Source organism: Adiantum capillus-veneris, unplaced genomic scaffold (assembly GCF_014529385.1).
Source record: "Adiantum capillus-veneris isolate H3 unplaced genomic scaffold, ASM1452938v2 Hic_scaffold_473, whole genome shotgun sequence".
Classification (NCBI taxonomy): Eukaryota; Viridiplantae; Streptophyta; class Polypodiopsida; order Polypodiales; family Pteridaceae; genus Adiantum; species Adiantum capillus-veneris.
Window position 1 is genome coordinate 3,684 of NW_028221556.1, and position 15,091 is coordinate 18,774.

The 15,091-nt window shown below is 40.6% G+C and overlaps 1 protein-coding gene across 1 annotated transcript; it reads left to right on the forward strand.

The window, feature by feature from the left end:
* Positions 1 to 2,410: 2,410 nt before the first annotated feature.
* LOC147416768 (putative pentatricopeptide repeat-containing protein At1g69350, mitochondrial) lies at positions 2,411 to 5,376 on the forward strand. The gene is made up of 2 exons (XM_086508068.1): positions 2,411 to 2,636; positions 2,722 to 5,376. Exons 1-2 carry the CDS (start codon positions 2,472 to 2,474, stop codon positions 4,846 to 4,848), a joined length of 2,292 nt encoding a protein of 763 aa, XP_086364194.1. The 5' UTR covers positions 2,411 to 2,471; the 3' UTR covers positions 4,849 to 5,376.
* Positions 5,377 to 15,091: the final 9,715 nt, after the last annotated feature.

Below are 15,091 nucleotides of genomic sequence, written 5' to 3' on the forward strand. Positions count from 1 at the left end.
TAGTCTAGTTATGTGCTTGGAGCCATTTGTGGCTCGCACACAGTGTATCAGCAAGTCCCTTGCATTGACACGTGCGACAGACGCGCACAACCACGATGTGAACTCTCTATTGCGACGCTCATTTCAGCCATTTTTGAGCATCAAGAGTCACTTATGACCTCCACTCACACACATGACATGTTCATTTGGTCCCATAGGTCATATTTGACCTCCGAGGACGATAATAGAACTCTCTCTCTCTCTCTCTCTCTCTCTCTCTCTCTCTCTCTCTCTCTCTCTCTCTCTCTCTCTCTCTCTCTCTCTCCCTCCCCTCCCTTGAAGCTTGGTAGATGCACAATAAGTCCTTTGTCTCATCAATCTACCACCCAAAAAAACATTTTACTCACCTATATTCTCTCTTTATCCTCTAAAAAGTCCTGCATTGAAGTCCGCCCTATATAACACACTCTCACTTCTAAAACAAACATATAGCCTTCTGATGCCTAGTGCGACGAAAGAAGAGAACTTATCTTGCTCGGTTAGACGAGGAGTTGTACCACCTATTTCTGAGCTAGGACTCAGGCGAGGCATGGAGATTTTCTCATGAGCATCCAACCCCCCCCCCCCCAAACCGGCTATCACATCCACCAAGATTTGGGGCGCATATGCAGGATCTCTTTACACAGTTCTAGGGCAACAATCTCCACCCGAGATTTGGGGCACATATGCAAAATCTCTTTGCACGGTTCTAGGGCAGAAATCTCCACCCAACCCTCCATAGCCATGCCGACACACATGCACTTTATTTACCATTGAGATGGTAAATAAATCCATTGACATGATGAGGACCATGAGAGCATATGAACATGATGGATTGATGGAGGAGCACTTTATACATGCTAGAGATGTGGTTACCGAGCTTCTTATAGTATGCTCAACCGAGCCATGTGTGAGGGTTTTTCGGATACTTGGAGCATGTCTACTATTGTGCCTGCCTATCTTCAAAGAACGAGACCCCTTGATACCAGGGAATTATCGTACTATCATGATTGGGCACATGCTAGCCAGGTTGTATGCATCCATTCTTGAGCAAAAACTCAGTAGAAGGGCAGAGAGAGAATGCCTTTGGGCATCAAGCCAGGCAAGTTTTAGGAGGGGTTTTTCTACTCATGATCATATATGGACACTTAGAGCTATTATTGAGGAAACTAGATCACGTGGTAGAAATATTTATTGCACCTTTGTGGATTTTCATAGAGCATCCCATAGCTCACGTGCGATGCAAATACTACAGGAGATGGGAGTACCCACGTAGCTGATCTAGGGAGTCACATGACAGTCATCGGGCAGGTTCATACTCCCGAGGGGTTATCTGAGCATATTCACTAGTGAAAACAGGGACGCCCACTCTCCCCTACATTGTTTGGTTTGTATATAGATGAGGTTTCATATTACATTGAGAGGGGAGGCGACAGAGGAGCACAAGTAGCAAGGGCTTGGATCTCATTACTACTGTATGCAAATGATATTGTGTTGATCTCGGATTTTCTAGCAGGGATGCATCGACACTTGGATTCATTGCACATATTTGCTAGTGATAACGACTTATTAGTGAACCTTGGCATGACCAAAGTTATGGTGTTCAAAACCACAACACAAGGGTTCAAGCGATGTGCACCGACCTTCACGTATGGTCAATAGATGGTTGAGTATACGGATGTACACTTACCTAGGAGTGGTCTCTATTTATCTAAAGTCCTCCTTGTGGAGAGCAACAAAGACCAGACTGACGAGAGCACATGTAGATTTGGTTTCAGCTACATGGATTTAGTATGGACAGACTACCCCCTTTCCAATACCCGCTCGATGCACCCTCCTTGTCCCTCACATGGACCAAGAGTACCCGCCTCATCAGACTGGATTTGATCTAGCTAGACACCAAGAGGACATGGACAAACCCGACATGAGAGCTTGGCACAAAGATGGCTTATGTGATATCAAGATCATAGATGTCTCAGGTTATTTTTGTTATAGCTGTGCAGACACAAGGAGAGTCTCTTGAGGAGATTAGATAAAAGACATTCACAGAGGGAGATCACTGACTTCTTCAGAATAGAGACTCAATAGTCAGATGAGCAAGCTTCGCAGAAAACTTCAGAGTCCACCTATACTAGAGGTAAAAATTGACTGACAGAGCCATTGAGCTTGGGAGAGCTAGACGTCTACGAGGGCCACCACAACATCGACGGAGGCTCCATCAGAGCATCTAAACTATTCTAGCACGACAGAGGAGACGTCTAGCATGACTATTTACAGAGGTGGACATTGATGATGCCCTTCAACGACCGATCCTCCATCAGTGCGTGATGACGGCCATCCTCCAACACTGATGTTCATTTTAGCTTTTATTTTACTTCATTTTATTTTGTACCCAGACTTGTACGTCGTAGAAACCACAAACACAGTGTTCAATCGAGAATGTCCTGCATGCTATGCACCTGAGTTGCTCGCGGGCCTTTCTTGCTTATGGATTCCAGTTCAATGAAGAGGACAGGAATGTAGCGAAACCCAGACAGAACTTCTCTCGTAATTTGGACTTGCTGTGGAGGGAGTACTTTAAGGACCCCTCGCGATGGTGGGATATTCGTAAGAGCAAGGTAGCAAGCGTTTCTTAACTCTGCCGAGTCTATTTGTACCGTCGGATTGTTGCTAAAGACCGTGTGTGTGTGTGTGTGTGTGTAGACAAGCCCAAGCTCCCCGGACTTAAGGCACAAAGTTACTAAGCAGCCGTTGTGGTTTCATAGCTGCTTCAACCCTTCCTGGGTTCAGGAAGAGCTGCAGAGACTAGGAATATTACCATCACAAACAGGCAAAGGTGGAGTGTTTCACTCGGAGAATGAATCTAAAAAGGCGAGAAGTGGCTATGATCTTGTTAAAGAGGAAGAGGAGACATATACTGATAACAACCCTCAAGTCTTGTTTGATTGTTGTGATGGTGCAATTTCTCTACTTAAGGACTGTGCCCTTCATAAGAACTTGTCAAAAGGTTTTTCCATACACTTGGACCTCATTGGAAGGGATTGGCTTTCAAGAAATGTCTTTCTCTGTAACACTCTACTCAACATGTATGCTGAATGCGGTGCACTTGCAGAGGCTCAAGATGTCTTTGATGAGTCCGCAGCTCAAGATGCAGTCATATGGTCTACTCTTATCGGAGGGTATGCCAAGCATGGGCACGGTAAAAGAGCACTTGTCTGTTTTGAAGAGATGCAATCAGGGGGCTTCTCTCCAAACGCAGTCACCTTTGTTTGTGTCTTGCAAGCTTGTGCTAGCATAGAGGCGCTTGATGAAGGCCAAAGGGTACATGCTCAGATTTTGAAAAGCAATTTGCCGGACAAGGATGTTGTGGTCGCTACTACGCTGGTGGCCATGTATGCTAAGTGCAATTGGATCGAGAAATCTCATATCTTGTTTAATGAAATATCATTTCGAAATGAAGTATCTTGGACTGCACTAATTGCAGGGTATACCCAGTGGGAACTTAATGAGAAAGCTCTTGTCTGTTATGGGCTGATGCAAGCGGAGGGATTCTGCCCAAATGCTGCTACTTTTGTTTGTGTTTTAAAAGCTTGTGGTAGCCTCGGAGTCCTAAGGAAGGGCCAATTTATACATGCTCAAATTATGCGGGAGTTTTCCATGGTAGAGAATGCAACAATTGCAAGTGCATTAATAGATATGTATGCCAAGTGTGGTGCAATTGAAAGGGCCCAAGAAGTGTTTGACATGCTTCAAGTACGGGGTGTCAACTCATGGAATGCGTTAATTACAGGATACACTCAGCATGGACTTAGTGAGGAAGCTTTGAATTGCTTCAAACAGATGCAACTTGAGGGAATGATTCCGGATGAAATCACTTTTCTATGCGTTTTGAAGGCTTGTGGCAGCTTAGGAGCACGCCACAAGGGCCAAGACATATGTGCACAGATTGTCCAAGAACGATGGCTAGAAAGAAGCATTGGGGTTGCATCTGCTTTGGTCAACATGCATGCCAAATGTGGCGCTTTTCAAGAGGCACGGGAAGTTTTGAGCGAGGTTACAGGTCAGAGTGTGGTTTTATGGAATGCTCTCATCAATGGATATGTTGACTATGGCCATGATGAAGAAGCCATGGAGTGCTTCAAAGAGATGCAACTCCATGGATTTTCTCCAGATGCAGTCACCTTTGCTTGCATCTTGAAGATCTGTGCTAGTATAGGAGCTTCATCAAAGGGCCAGAGTTTACATACTCGGATTGTGGCATTTGGGTTGAGTGATAATGCAGCTGTTGGCACTGCGTTGATAGACATGTATTCTAACTGTGGAATGTTATTGGAGGGAAAGGCTGTGTTCGACACGTTACTAGTTCGGGATGTTGTGTGTTATAGTGCACTTATGGTGGGTTTTGCACAACTCGGAAGAGATGATATTGTTTTCACCTTGTTTGAACAAATGATTGGGGGTGGCACAAGGCCTAATGCGATTACCTTCTCAAGTGTGCTTTGTGCATGCAGTCACGGAGGGTTATTAGATAAGGGCCAAATGTACCTTGAAATGATTGGTAGTTTTGGAGTCTTTCCAACCTCAGAGCATTTCAATAGCATGCTTGATCTTTATGGGCGTGCAGGTCTTTTAGAGCAGGCAATAGCTATGATTGAAGTCATTCCCTTCTTGGCGAATGCTACGGTTTGGCATACTTTCTTGAGTGCGTGTAGCAAATGGGGACATGCAATGTTTGGAAGGCAGGCGTTCGAGCTTGCAATAGAGACAGATGAAAAGCATCCAGCACCGTTTGTCTACATGGGCAACATTTGTGTGGATTCTGCGTTGTAGCAGTATGCAGTATGCAATGTTGGCTCTTCAGGGAGCAGATCCAGAACATGGTTTTGGAATGATCAGATTGGTTTTTCATTCCCCTACACCTGGCAAATTTAAAATGGGGCTGTTCACTTAGGTCATACTCTTAGATATTATGAAGGTTGAGGAGGAGAGCTTCTTGTAGTCATGATGGTCTGCTATGCGAGAAGGGCAGGTCATTTATTGCATGTGCTGGTGCTTGGCGTGTCTGTGGGACTATGAGCAGGGTTTCCTAAGAAACTCTCTTTACCTGACATTAGTGGACCTTGCTCTTTTTGGACTCCTTTGCGCACATTAGTCCAATACTCTCTAGAGCGGAACTCGGAACTCTGCCGCTATAGTGTCGTCTACTACTAAGTGCAAGTGTGATTTTCTCGGTTTTAGGAGAAAGGAGGAAGGAAGGTAAGGTATATCTTGTGATAAACCAAATTTTTAGAAGGGATAATAGCCTTACAAGTGCGATTGTTCTAAACAATAAGAAAACATAAAGACAATGTTGTATTATATCATCTATTCCATGAGCATAAATGGGGAAGGTGAAGAACCCAGTGACTTATTTTGTTGTCGTGCAGTGCACATTGGAGTATTAAACATGGTCTAGTTCAATGAAATGGGTGAAGCTAACTAGTTAATTGATGGGAAGATTTTGTCACAGTAGTTCTTCAAAGGCATGCCTCACATGGTTCCATGTGATTTGCGCAGACAGGGTCCAATGAACTCAGGCCTCTTCAATGCCTTCCGTAAGACCGACTTGATAGTAAGACGACCTAAAGGGTAGGATAAACAAGTTGCTACATTGCATTGCAGCTTAAATACATGGCTGGAGAAAAGAGACACATTGGGTATGGGCTGTTACTTATGTGACCTTTCAGTGAATCCTATCTTAGAGCATTTCGTAGAGTCTCCATTGTATCCCTCTTTTGTCCAGTTGGAGCCTATGTGTCATAGACCTGTGACACACACCATGTGTAGCCTACCGTTCATGCTTTATTTAGTCTTAAAGCATCTTCTACAAAGGGGAGTCGATTTTTTTCACTTGCAGCACGATGTAAGCTTTGCTTGGTCACCGTGATGTAAGGCCTCGATAACTCCCTTGCGCACACTTCATAACAATGCAATTTGTTATCTTTTTCATTATATGGTTCAGTGGATTATCCACCCCAACCCAGCAAAAATATTGGATATGCCCACAACATAGTCGTCCATTTTCACGTTCTCTGATTGCACATTCCCCATTTTGAATAAGAAACTGGGAATTTGGTCAAGGGGAGTTGGTCTAGTGTGGGAATTTCGTCAAGGGGAGTTGGCCTAGGGGTAAAGGCGAGGGGCTTTAAGCACGCCTGCTATGGTTCAACCCTTAGGACATGTGGGTGTGGGTGTGTGGGTGCAATCCTGTTAAACTAGCTGAAGCTCCGCATCAGATTGCTTTAAAAAGAAAAGGAAACTGAGAATTTGACTAAGCCTGTGTTGGATTCAGTCTTAACACATGAAGCCTCTTCAAGCTACTATTCAAGTACCTCTTTAAGCTTGCACTTCTTCTGTGATGGATATGAATCTCGAGGATGGGGCCAATCTTGACTTTTGCAGAACGTCTCGTCTGTTCAGCTCATAAATGGAGAACCCTTGCCAGAAGCGCTCCACATTTTGTATTAGAAAGCTTGCAATCCATGATGAGGGCAAGAGCCCTAGCAACGTGAACACCAGGTGAGCACATGGTGTCCCTCTAGAGGTGACCCAACGGGGGATTTGAACCCACAACCCATAGGTTGAGACGCCAAAGCATTACCGTTAGCCCAACACTTTGGGGACGACCATGATCTTTGGATATGAACGTGAACACCAGGTGAGCACATGGTGTCCCTCTAGAGGCGACCCAATGGGGGATTTGAACCCACAACCCATAGGTTGAGATGCCAAAGCCTTACCGTTAGACCAACTCTTTGGGGACGACCAAAAAATTACTTGACATTATGATATTTGGATATGTATCATTATGGCTAACAAGAACTTCTAGCTTGCCTTGTGTATACATGTCATTATTAGAACTCTTCATGTTTTTGATAGGGGAAGATAGGTTTCATCCTTGCATACAAGGCGGTGATGAAAAAAGCATCATTCAAGAGCAATCCTGCATTGCTAAGCTTGCATTAAGAGAAGCATTGTACAATGGGAGCAAGGTTGCTTTTGTGATATAGTGTGGATGCATGTAGTAAAATGGAGGAGGCAATGCCATATCGACCTGTAATAATTTAATTCTATGGTTTTGTTATATTTGAATTTAGAGCTTGTTTGTTACACACGATAGGGAAGCTAATAGCTTGCTTTTATGAGTTAAGGATCCCTTAAATACACCAGACATGTATGCCCTCTCTCACCAATTACAAAGGGTCTATAGTTTGCAACCTTTTTTATTTTTAACCATAGAGAATATCATTGTTGAAAATAGAAAAGAAAAAGTCTTTTCTTGAGTGGATATACCCAACAAAACTTGGGTGACTTATCAATAGAGTTTATTAAGTAAAACTTGTTGTAAGATGGTATTTGTACTAGATTGCATCCATCATTGAGTGTATGAGGTATAATTTTTTATTAGCTCCAATTGATCCATCCTTTGGGATCGTAAATCTCCGCATCTTATACAAAGGTGAAATTAGTAAAATACCCCTTACTATACAATTGAAGCATATGACTTTGATTTCTTTAACCTTTTGGTTTGCATTCAATTGCTCCAAAGGACAGTACAAATGGTAGTCTTTAGATCTTGTTCCTTTACAGGGAGGATATGCCGTGTGTGTGTGTGTGTGTGTGTGTGTGTGTGTGTGTGTGTGTGTGTGAGAGAGAGAGAGAGAGAGAGAGAGAGAGAGAGAGAGAGAGAACAAGTTTGGAGTTGAAGACTCCACATGGTATTGAAATTTCATTGACAATTCCTAAATGAGGCAACCAAATAATTTACTTGACATTGTAATAATTGGATATGTATCATCATGGCTAACAAGGACTTCTAGCTTGCCTTGTGTATACATGTCATTATTAGAACTCTTAGTGTTTTCAAGAGGGAAAGATGGGTTGCATCCTTGAAAGCGGTGACGAAAAAATCATCATTTAAGAGAAATACTACATTGCTAAGCTTGCATTAAGAGAAGACCTTGTACAATGGGAGCAAGGTTGCTTTCATGATATATTGTGGATGCATGTAGGCAATGCCATGTTAGCATATAATGATCTAATTCTATGGTTTTGTTATCTTTGAATTTAGAGCTTGTTTGTTACACACAGTAGGGAAGGCAATAACTTTCTTTTATGAGTTAAAGATCCCTTGAATACACCAGACATGTATGCCCTTCCTCACCCATTGCAAAGGGTCTATACCCCGGGGGATTCACCATGGAAAACTTATCGCACCACGTAAGTGTAGTGGAGGGGGGTTTTTTTACAAGTTACATAAACGTATAATTTAGGGGCATGCCCCCAATAATTTATCTCCGAAGCTTAAAAATAAGAGAGGGGGGTATCATATTTAGAGAGAGAGAGAGAGAGAGAGAGAGAGAGAGAGAGAGAAGTGAAAAAAAAAGGAAGTTTTTGTGTTTCAAAATCATGTCTTCCCAAAAGAGTCTTCCCTCGAACTTGTGAGTCAATAGCTACAAAGATACATGCAAGAACTAACACTGCTTTGTATCAATTGCTTGTTTTGTGATTACAGTTCATTTGTTGAGGGATGAAAGCTATAAAGAGTTTATATGGATATAAATTTACACGGAGAACCTCACACAACTTTATAACCATGTTTTTTGAGTAATTTAGATGGATCAAAATGTTGATCGGGCACATAGTTTGAAAGTCAAACTAAGACACACTGAGTATACATCTAGTTATCAACAGAAGTGGTTCCTTAGTGCGTTGCCAGTCACTATGCTACACACTCTTTGACTAGTTTTACTGAGTTAGATCATATGAGACCTAAATTTTATATGCAAGATAGGGGTATGATAGTTTTCTTCATTGATTGTCGTATAAGCATAGAAAGGGGGGTCATATTCCCTAATATGAGTCGTATATAGGGGTTTTATCAAAGTTGTCCGCTTGCAGGTGGCGTCCTGTTTTGTATATAGAGTGAATCCCTCGGGGTCTATACCTTGCAACCTTTACTATTTTTAACCATAGAGAATATCATTGTTGAAAATAGAAAAGAAAAGGCTTTTCTTGAGTGGATATACCCAGCAAACCTGGGTGATGTATCACTATAGTTTACCAAGTAAAACTTGTTGAAAGATGGTATTTGTACTAGATTGTATCCATCATTAATCGTATGAGCTATAACTTTTGATTAGCTCCAATTAATCCATCCTTTGGGATTTTGAATTTCCACATCTTATATAAGGGTGAAATTACTACAACATCCCTAAAATTGGGGGAAATCCCAAAATATCCCTCAAAAGTTTAAAATTTTCAAAATATTCTTCAAATTTTGCTAAAATTTCCCAAAATACGCTTAAATTTTTTAAAATTCCCAAAATACCCCTTGTTATTCTCGCAAACAACTCCAAAGACTTTCATTTTTGCAACTCTTCATAGGAAGGTCAGTTGGTGAGCAATCCCTTGGAATAACAAAATTGTTTTGTTTTGAATTCTCTGCAAATTTTTTGCAAACCTCCCTTCTATAAATTCTTATGCCGTCTTCACTGTATTTTACTCCAACTTCACCCGTTGTGGCCTTGCCCAACAAGTTTTCAAGTCCTCTTTGCATGAGTGGCACCCCTTAGGGCACCCAATGTTTCTAAAAAATGTGAATGGGAACCAAGCAATAATTAAGGGAGAGAAAGATGAGGGTTGCCCTTCTCAAGGCACTCATGTAGAGCCTTCCTTGTGGCCTTTGGTGAAGGTCACAACCACCACGTCTTTGTGATCAAGGGATGCTAAACATGACACCTCATTTCATTGGGGGGGAGAGACCTCAAATCAACTTTGCATGCGCATGCAAAAAAACCATGCACTCTTCCCTCCCTTCGCTCTAATACCAGATTTTATGCTTGTGTTGGGTCTACCTCGTAGGTATTCCCACGATCTACTCTTCCAAAGACAATAGAGCCCGGTGCTAAACGCATTTAAGGGCTCATTCCTAGTGTAGCCGAAAGTTTATCCAAGTGATCCCACACTATCACATGGAGAATCTATCCAATAGAGGGCATGTCTTCACAGTCTGAAGAGGCCTTTCCAATCCAAGAGGCAATTCCGATAGAAAACTAAAAGCACCAAGGGTAAAATATTCTCATCAAAGGATATTTTAAATCAATCTCTCTCTCTCTCTCTCTCTCTCTCACACACACACACACACACACACACACACACACACACACACACACAAATTTGTGCAACCAAATGTAAGACAAAACCGTGGATGTGTATGCTATCTATCTCTTTGGGGGATGGTGGTGATCTTGCTATTGTAAGGAGTTTAAAAAAAACCAATTTTTGGGGCATCTCCAAGATTGTTACAAACCACTCCATAGGCACCATGGAAGAGAAAAGTGATAAGAAATTCAATGGCCAAGGTTTTACTTGGCAAACGAAGATGAGAGGGTACTTAATAAAGGAAATTCTTTTGTCCATTGTGCTCCCCAAACAAGCAACCCAAGCTAAATCCTACCCAAACTAGGGTTTCTTCATCCTCGATTGCCACTCAATTGGCTACAAAAGATGAGCAAGCTTTAGGGATAATTATCATAGAAATCTACAAATGATGTTCACTTTGTGAATAAGTGTGGTCGTACACATGGTGTGGATGTGGGAGAGAAACATTTTTAAGCCAAAACTAAACAAAGCAAATTAAGCCTAAGAACCAATGATACAAAGTAACCATGGAGGGTATTGAGGATATTGCTAGCCTTCTCAATAGAATTGTCACATAGACTATTTACATAAGACATAATGTGCAATAAGATGACAAATTTTTTACTCTTCTAAGAGATTTACCCAAGATCACATAGTCACCATACTTGAAGAAACAAAAACTACACCTGCTTTACAAAGTGTTATCAATTCATTATAAGAGGAAGAAAAATAGCATAAGAAAAAGGCACAATCCTCTTCAAGGGGAGAATTATATCTAGCCTTAACATCCAAAACAAGGTGTTATGCATGTGGAAAGCTAGGACCTTACTAGGAGACATTATTGCTATGTAGGAATAACAAATGTAAGCATTTTGTGGAACGATAGGTCATTCACGTTGTGAAGGATTAGGGGATTGGCCTCTACAACACCTCAAGCCAACACAGAGAAAAGAGGATGAAGAGAATAGCTCTCTCAAGATAATATGGGCTGATCTTTTCTCACAAATTTTGACAGTCTCACTCACACTCAACCTCAACTAGCCTCGACTCACTTCCCTCTACACCGCTACTTGGATACATCAAAGGAAGCAAAGGAATCAATAAAACCAAGGAAAAAAGTGAATTAAAAAACATGAAAATATCTGCACTTTTGCTTATAGAAACAAGGTTTTCACTTCTTTTCAAACTCCCTTCCATGTGCTAGTAGAGACTCCATAGGCGCTCCCATATATACACATAGTTTGGCCGAAACCCATCCAAATCAGCACAATTTGAAAACCCACAAAGTTCAACAGAAAAACTCAAAAAAACTGATTAAAAAATTCGGAAAAACATTGCCCTTTTGCATATGTACAAGCAAGGAATTGCAACGCATAGTTTACCATCGACTAGCTGTATCACAAGGAAGTGCACACAACATGGATGTCATACCTCAAACCAAGATAAAGAGAGGTAAATATGCAGAGCTAAGCACCCACTTTCACCATCTCATTGAGGAGATACACACTCTCAACTCACCACATCAAGCTCTTGCAAGGCGAGAGGGGTACCCCTACATCAAAACTCTCACCCTTCACCGCATGCTGCAGCAACATAGAGTTTATTCTTCACAGTTGAAAAATCCCACTCACTCACGACACCAACCGATAAAAGTTCAATTTTTCTTCATACTTTTAATGCACTTACTCACTCTTTGAGGTCTCATAACTTCTATGTACAAAAACAACAAAATTATGTACCCTGCACAACTTGCCCGCATGCGTAGAGACAGTTGGCACACACCGCCTTTGTACACTTTGTAAAGCATGATTTATTTACATCTAAGGAGTCCAAAAGCATTAAAAAACATCTCTCAAAGACTTTGGAATGGCCAGCATCATTCCACAAAAACAAGTCAAAATGTATTAGATTAAAAGAAGGAAACCATCAACAAGAACAAGAAGCAAACAGAGATTGAATCCAATGTTGCAAAAGGACAAGATGAACAAGATCAAGGGAGCACCCACTTTGACTCCTTTTTTTGCAACTCTGGCATTTTATAGAGCACATTATGATTACCTCTACCTCACTCTTTTGTATCATTTTGAAGATAGTCATGAGAGTGCTTGGTCTCTAATATGATCACAAGTTTGATTGAAGGCATTTATGAGTCATAATGAAATTTATGATTGTGAGCATTTTAGGCACTTATGACCTATTTTTGCCAACACGATATGAGGCATCTTTGTAGCCTATGAGGCATTTTTGACACGTATGAGTTACTTCTAATTTTTTGTAGCCTAAACCTTGGGGGAAGGATTGATGCGAATGGGATTTAGCATATGAACCTAGACTTGAGAGACTCACCTGAAATGAGATGACATTACATTAAATTAGATGGCCATTTGTTGCATGCACTAGCATCCAAATTAAGCCCCTATCTTCTAAGGTAAGTCTCTCTCTCCAAGGATGTGTTTGGGAGGAATTTATCTAGCTCAAGGCCATAAACCTAAACCTTGGGGAGAAGGATTGATGAGAATGGGATTTAGCGTATGAACCTACACTTGAGACACTCTAATTTTTTGTAGCCTAAACCTTGGGGGAAGGATTGATGAGAATGGGATTTAGCGTATGAACCTACGCTTGAGACACTCACCTGAAATGAGATGATATGAGATGACATTACATAAAATTAGATGGACATTTGATGCATGCACTCGCATCCAAATTAAGCCCCTATCTTCTAAAGTCAGCCCCTCTCCCCAAGGATGTGTTTGGGATGAATTTATCTAGCTCAAGGCCATAGAAAGATCCTTCTTGTACTCTCACTGTGATCTAGTTCAATATTCAAGTTTTCATTTCATTTCACTCTCTTGTTATGTGTTGTTATGCTACTCTAATCATGAATGCTACTTTGCTTAACCCTTCATAGCTTAACTATCCATAGTACTGATGTGATAGACTATAAAAGAAGATGCACAAATGACATCTAGGGGAATCACTTTCCAAGATGTTGCGCCACATGTTCATAAAGAACAACATGTTCTCAATGCAGGATCAAGAAAGCGTGGCTATAAACATTTAGAAACACTTCACCCAGCAGTGCTCATATGTCAATAAGAACCAATTTCTTATGTAAAAATTGTATTCAAAACATTAACTTGATTTTCTAGTCCACTTGAACGGTTTGTGCGCACTGCGAAGCCTAAACTACATTATGTTGACAGATTACAAAGATTCGTTTTGGTATGATGAAGCTATGTTGAGGGATGACAAGTCTAAGTAGGATTGTGCTATGAAACAAAAAAATTTATTCATTGTAGAACAAAGAGGCAAATACCATCATAATTGTGTGACTACATTAACCTCTTCAATCTTAGCACTACCCGTGTCCTCTTTCAGGCTATCCTCTTGTTTATCCTTGTTCTTTTTCTCTTATGATTTTCAACAACATTCCTAACGTGTCCCATCTCTCATAAGGCTAGCATTTGATGTCTTTCTTTTGATGGGACATTGTGATTCTCATGAGTTTTCTTTCATAGTACTTGTTGTGTTCTTCCTATCACCATGAGAAAAATGAGGGTTGCATTCTGCTTGCCTTGTTCAATACACTCTCAAGCTACTAGCTACATCATCAAAGTTCAGAGTACCATCAAGAAGTGCAAAAGTGTTTATGGACATGATGAAGGTAGAAAGCACCATAAATATATAGCCTTCATTTTTTCCTCTAGCTTAACTCCTAATCTTATAATCAAATGAAAATGACGTTAAACTTGTTTAAATGTAATGCAACAATACTATTTGCTCAAATCAAACGGCCTCTACATAAGGTATATCTATTGGGAGCAATTCTTTTCTCATAGGCTTTGTCAAAACTATGATCTTCTCATCAATAAGATAGTAAAGAAATTTCCAATTGAAGAACTATGTCAAAATTTTACTAGAATTAAGCACTACTAGCATTTAAATTAAAACCTCACACCCATAAATAATAAGAGAATGAACGTGTATCTTAAATAAGCTACAGACTAAGTTTTGACACAAATTTAGTGCAAACAAATCGTTGTTAAGCCGATAGGTTGAATGTCCTATAGCAAGACTACATAAGGGAACTCCAACAACCTAATCCACCTTGTGTGGGAACCAAAACTCCCATACTTTACAACAAAAAACCTCACCACAACCCTCACAACAGTTGAAAATCCTACATTCCTAAGAAAAAGACTGCATCAGAATGCCAATGTGGCTCCATACAAATGTACAAAGGCATTATCCATAGAATCTATACATAAAAGGGGAGATACAAGGACTTGAGATTGCCACAATGTTAGACATTGTGCACAAACATGCACAAAATAGTGCAAGCAAAGTAAGTGTAAAATGTTCCAAAGACCTATCCAATGGATCGAGGGAAAATTTTACTTCAACAAGACCTCAGCTCAATCACAGTTGAGAGGAATAACCTAATCTCGCCAACGGTGTGCATAGACAATTGTCAAATAACTCAAATAAAATAAATACACCCTCATAGCTCCAAATCACAAAAAGTTGGTTGCATAATATTTGGTATACATAATACTATACACTAGCAAACCCAACTTACATTAAAAAATTTGGATGCATAAGTGACATAAGCTCAAAATTTACATGAGTCTAACATAAATGACATAAGCGCACGAGTGCTTCACAATACATAAGAGACATTTTATATGCCAAAATCAATTGTGATTTAACATGACCAATTCTTCTTAAACGTTGTCAAAATATGGTTGCGTTTAGACAAGTGCGGCGGCAGCTTTCCCTGTTTCCCTTGCCTCCACTCTACCTATTCACAAAAGGCGGCAACAATGACGGAACCAAATTGAATTGTCAGTACAATAGCAAATAAAAAATGTTCCAATTTGAAAGAACA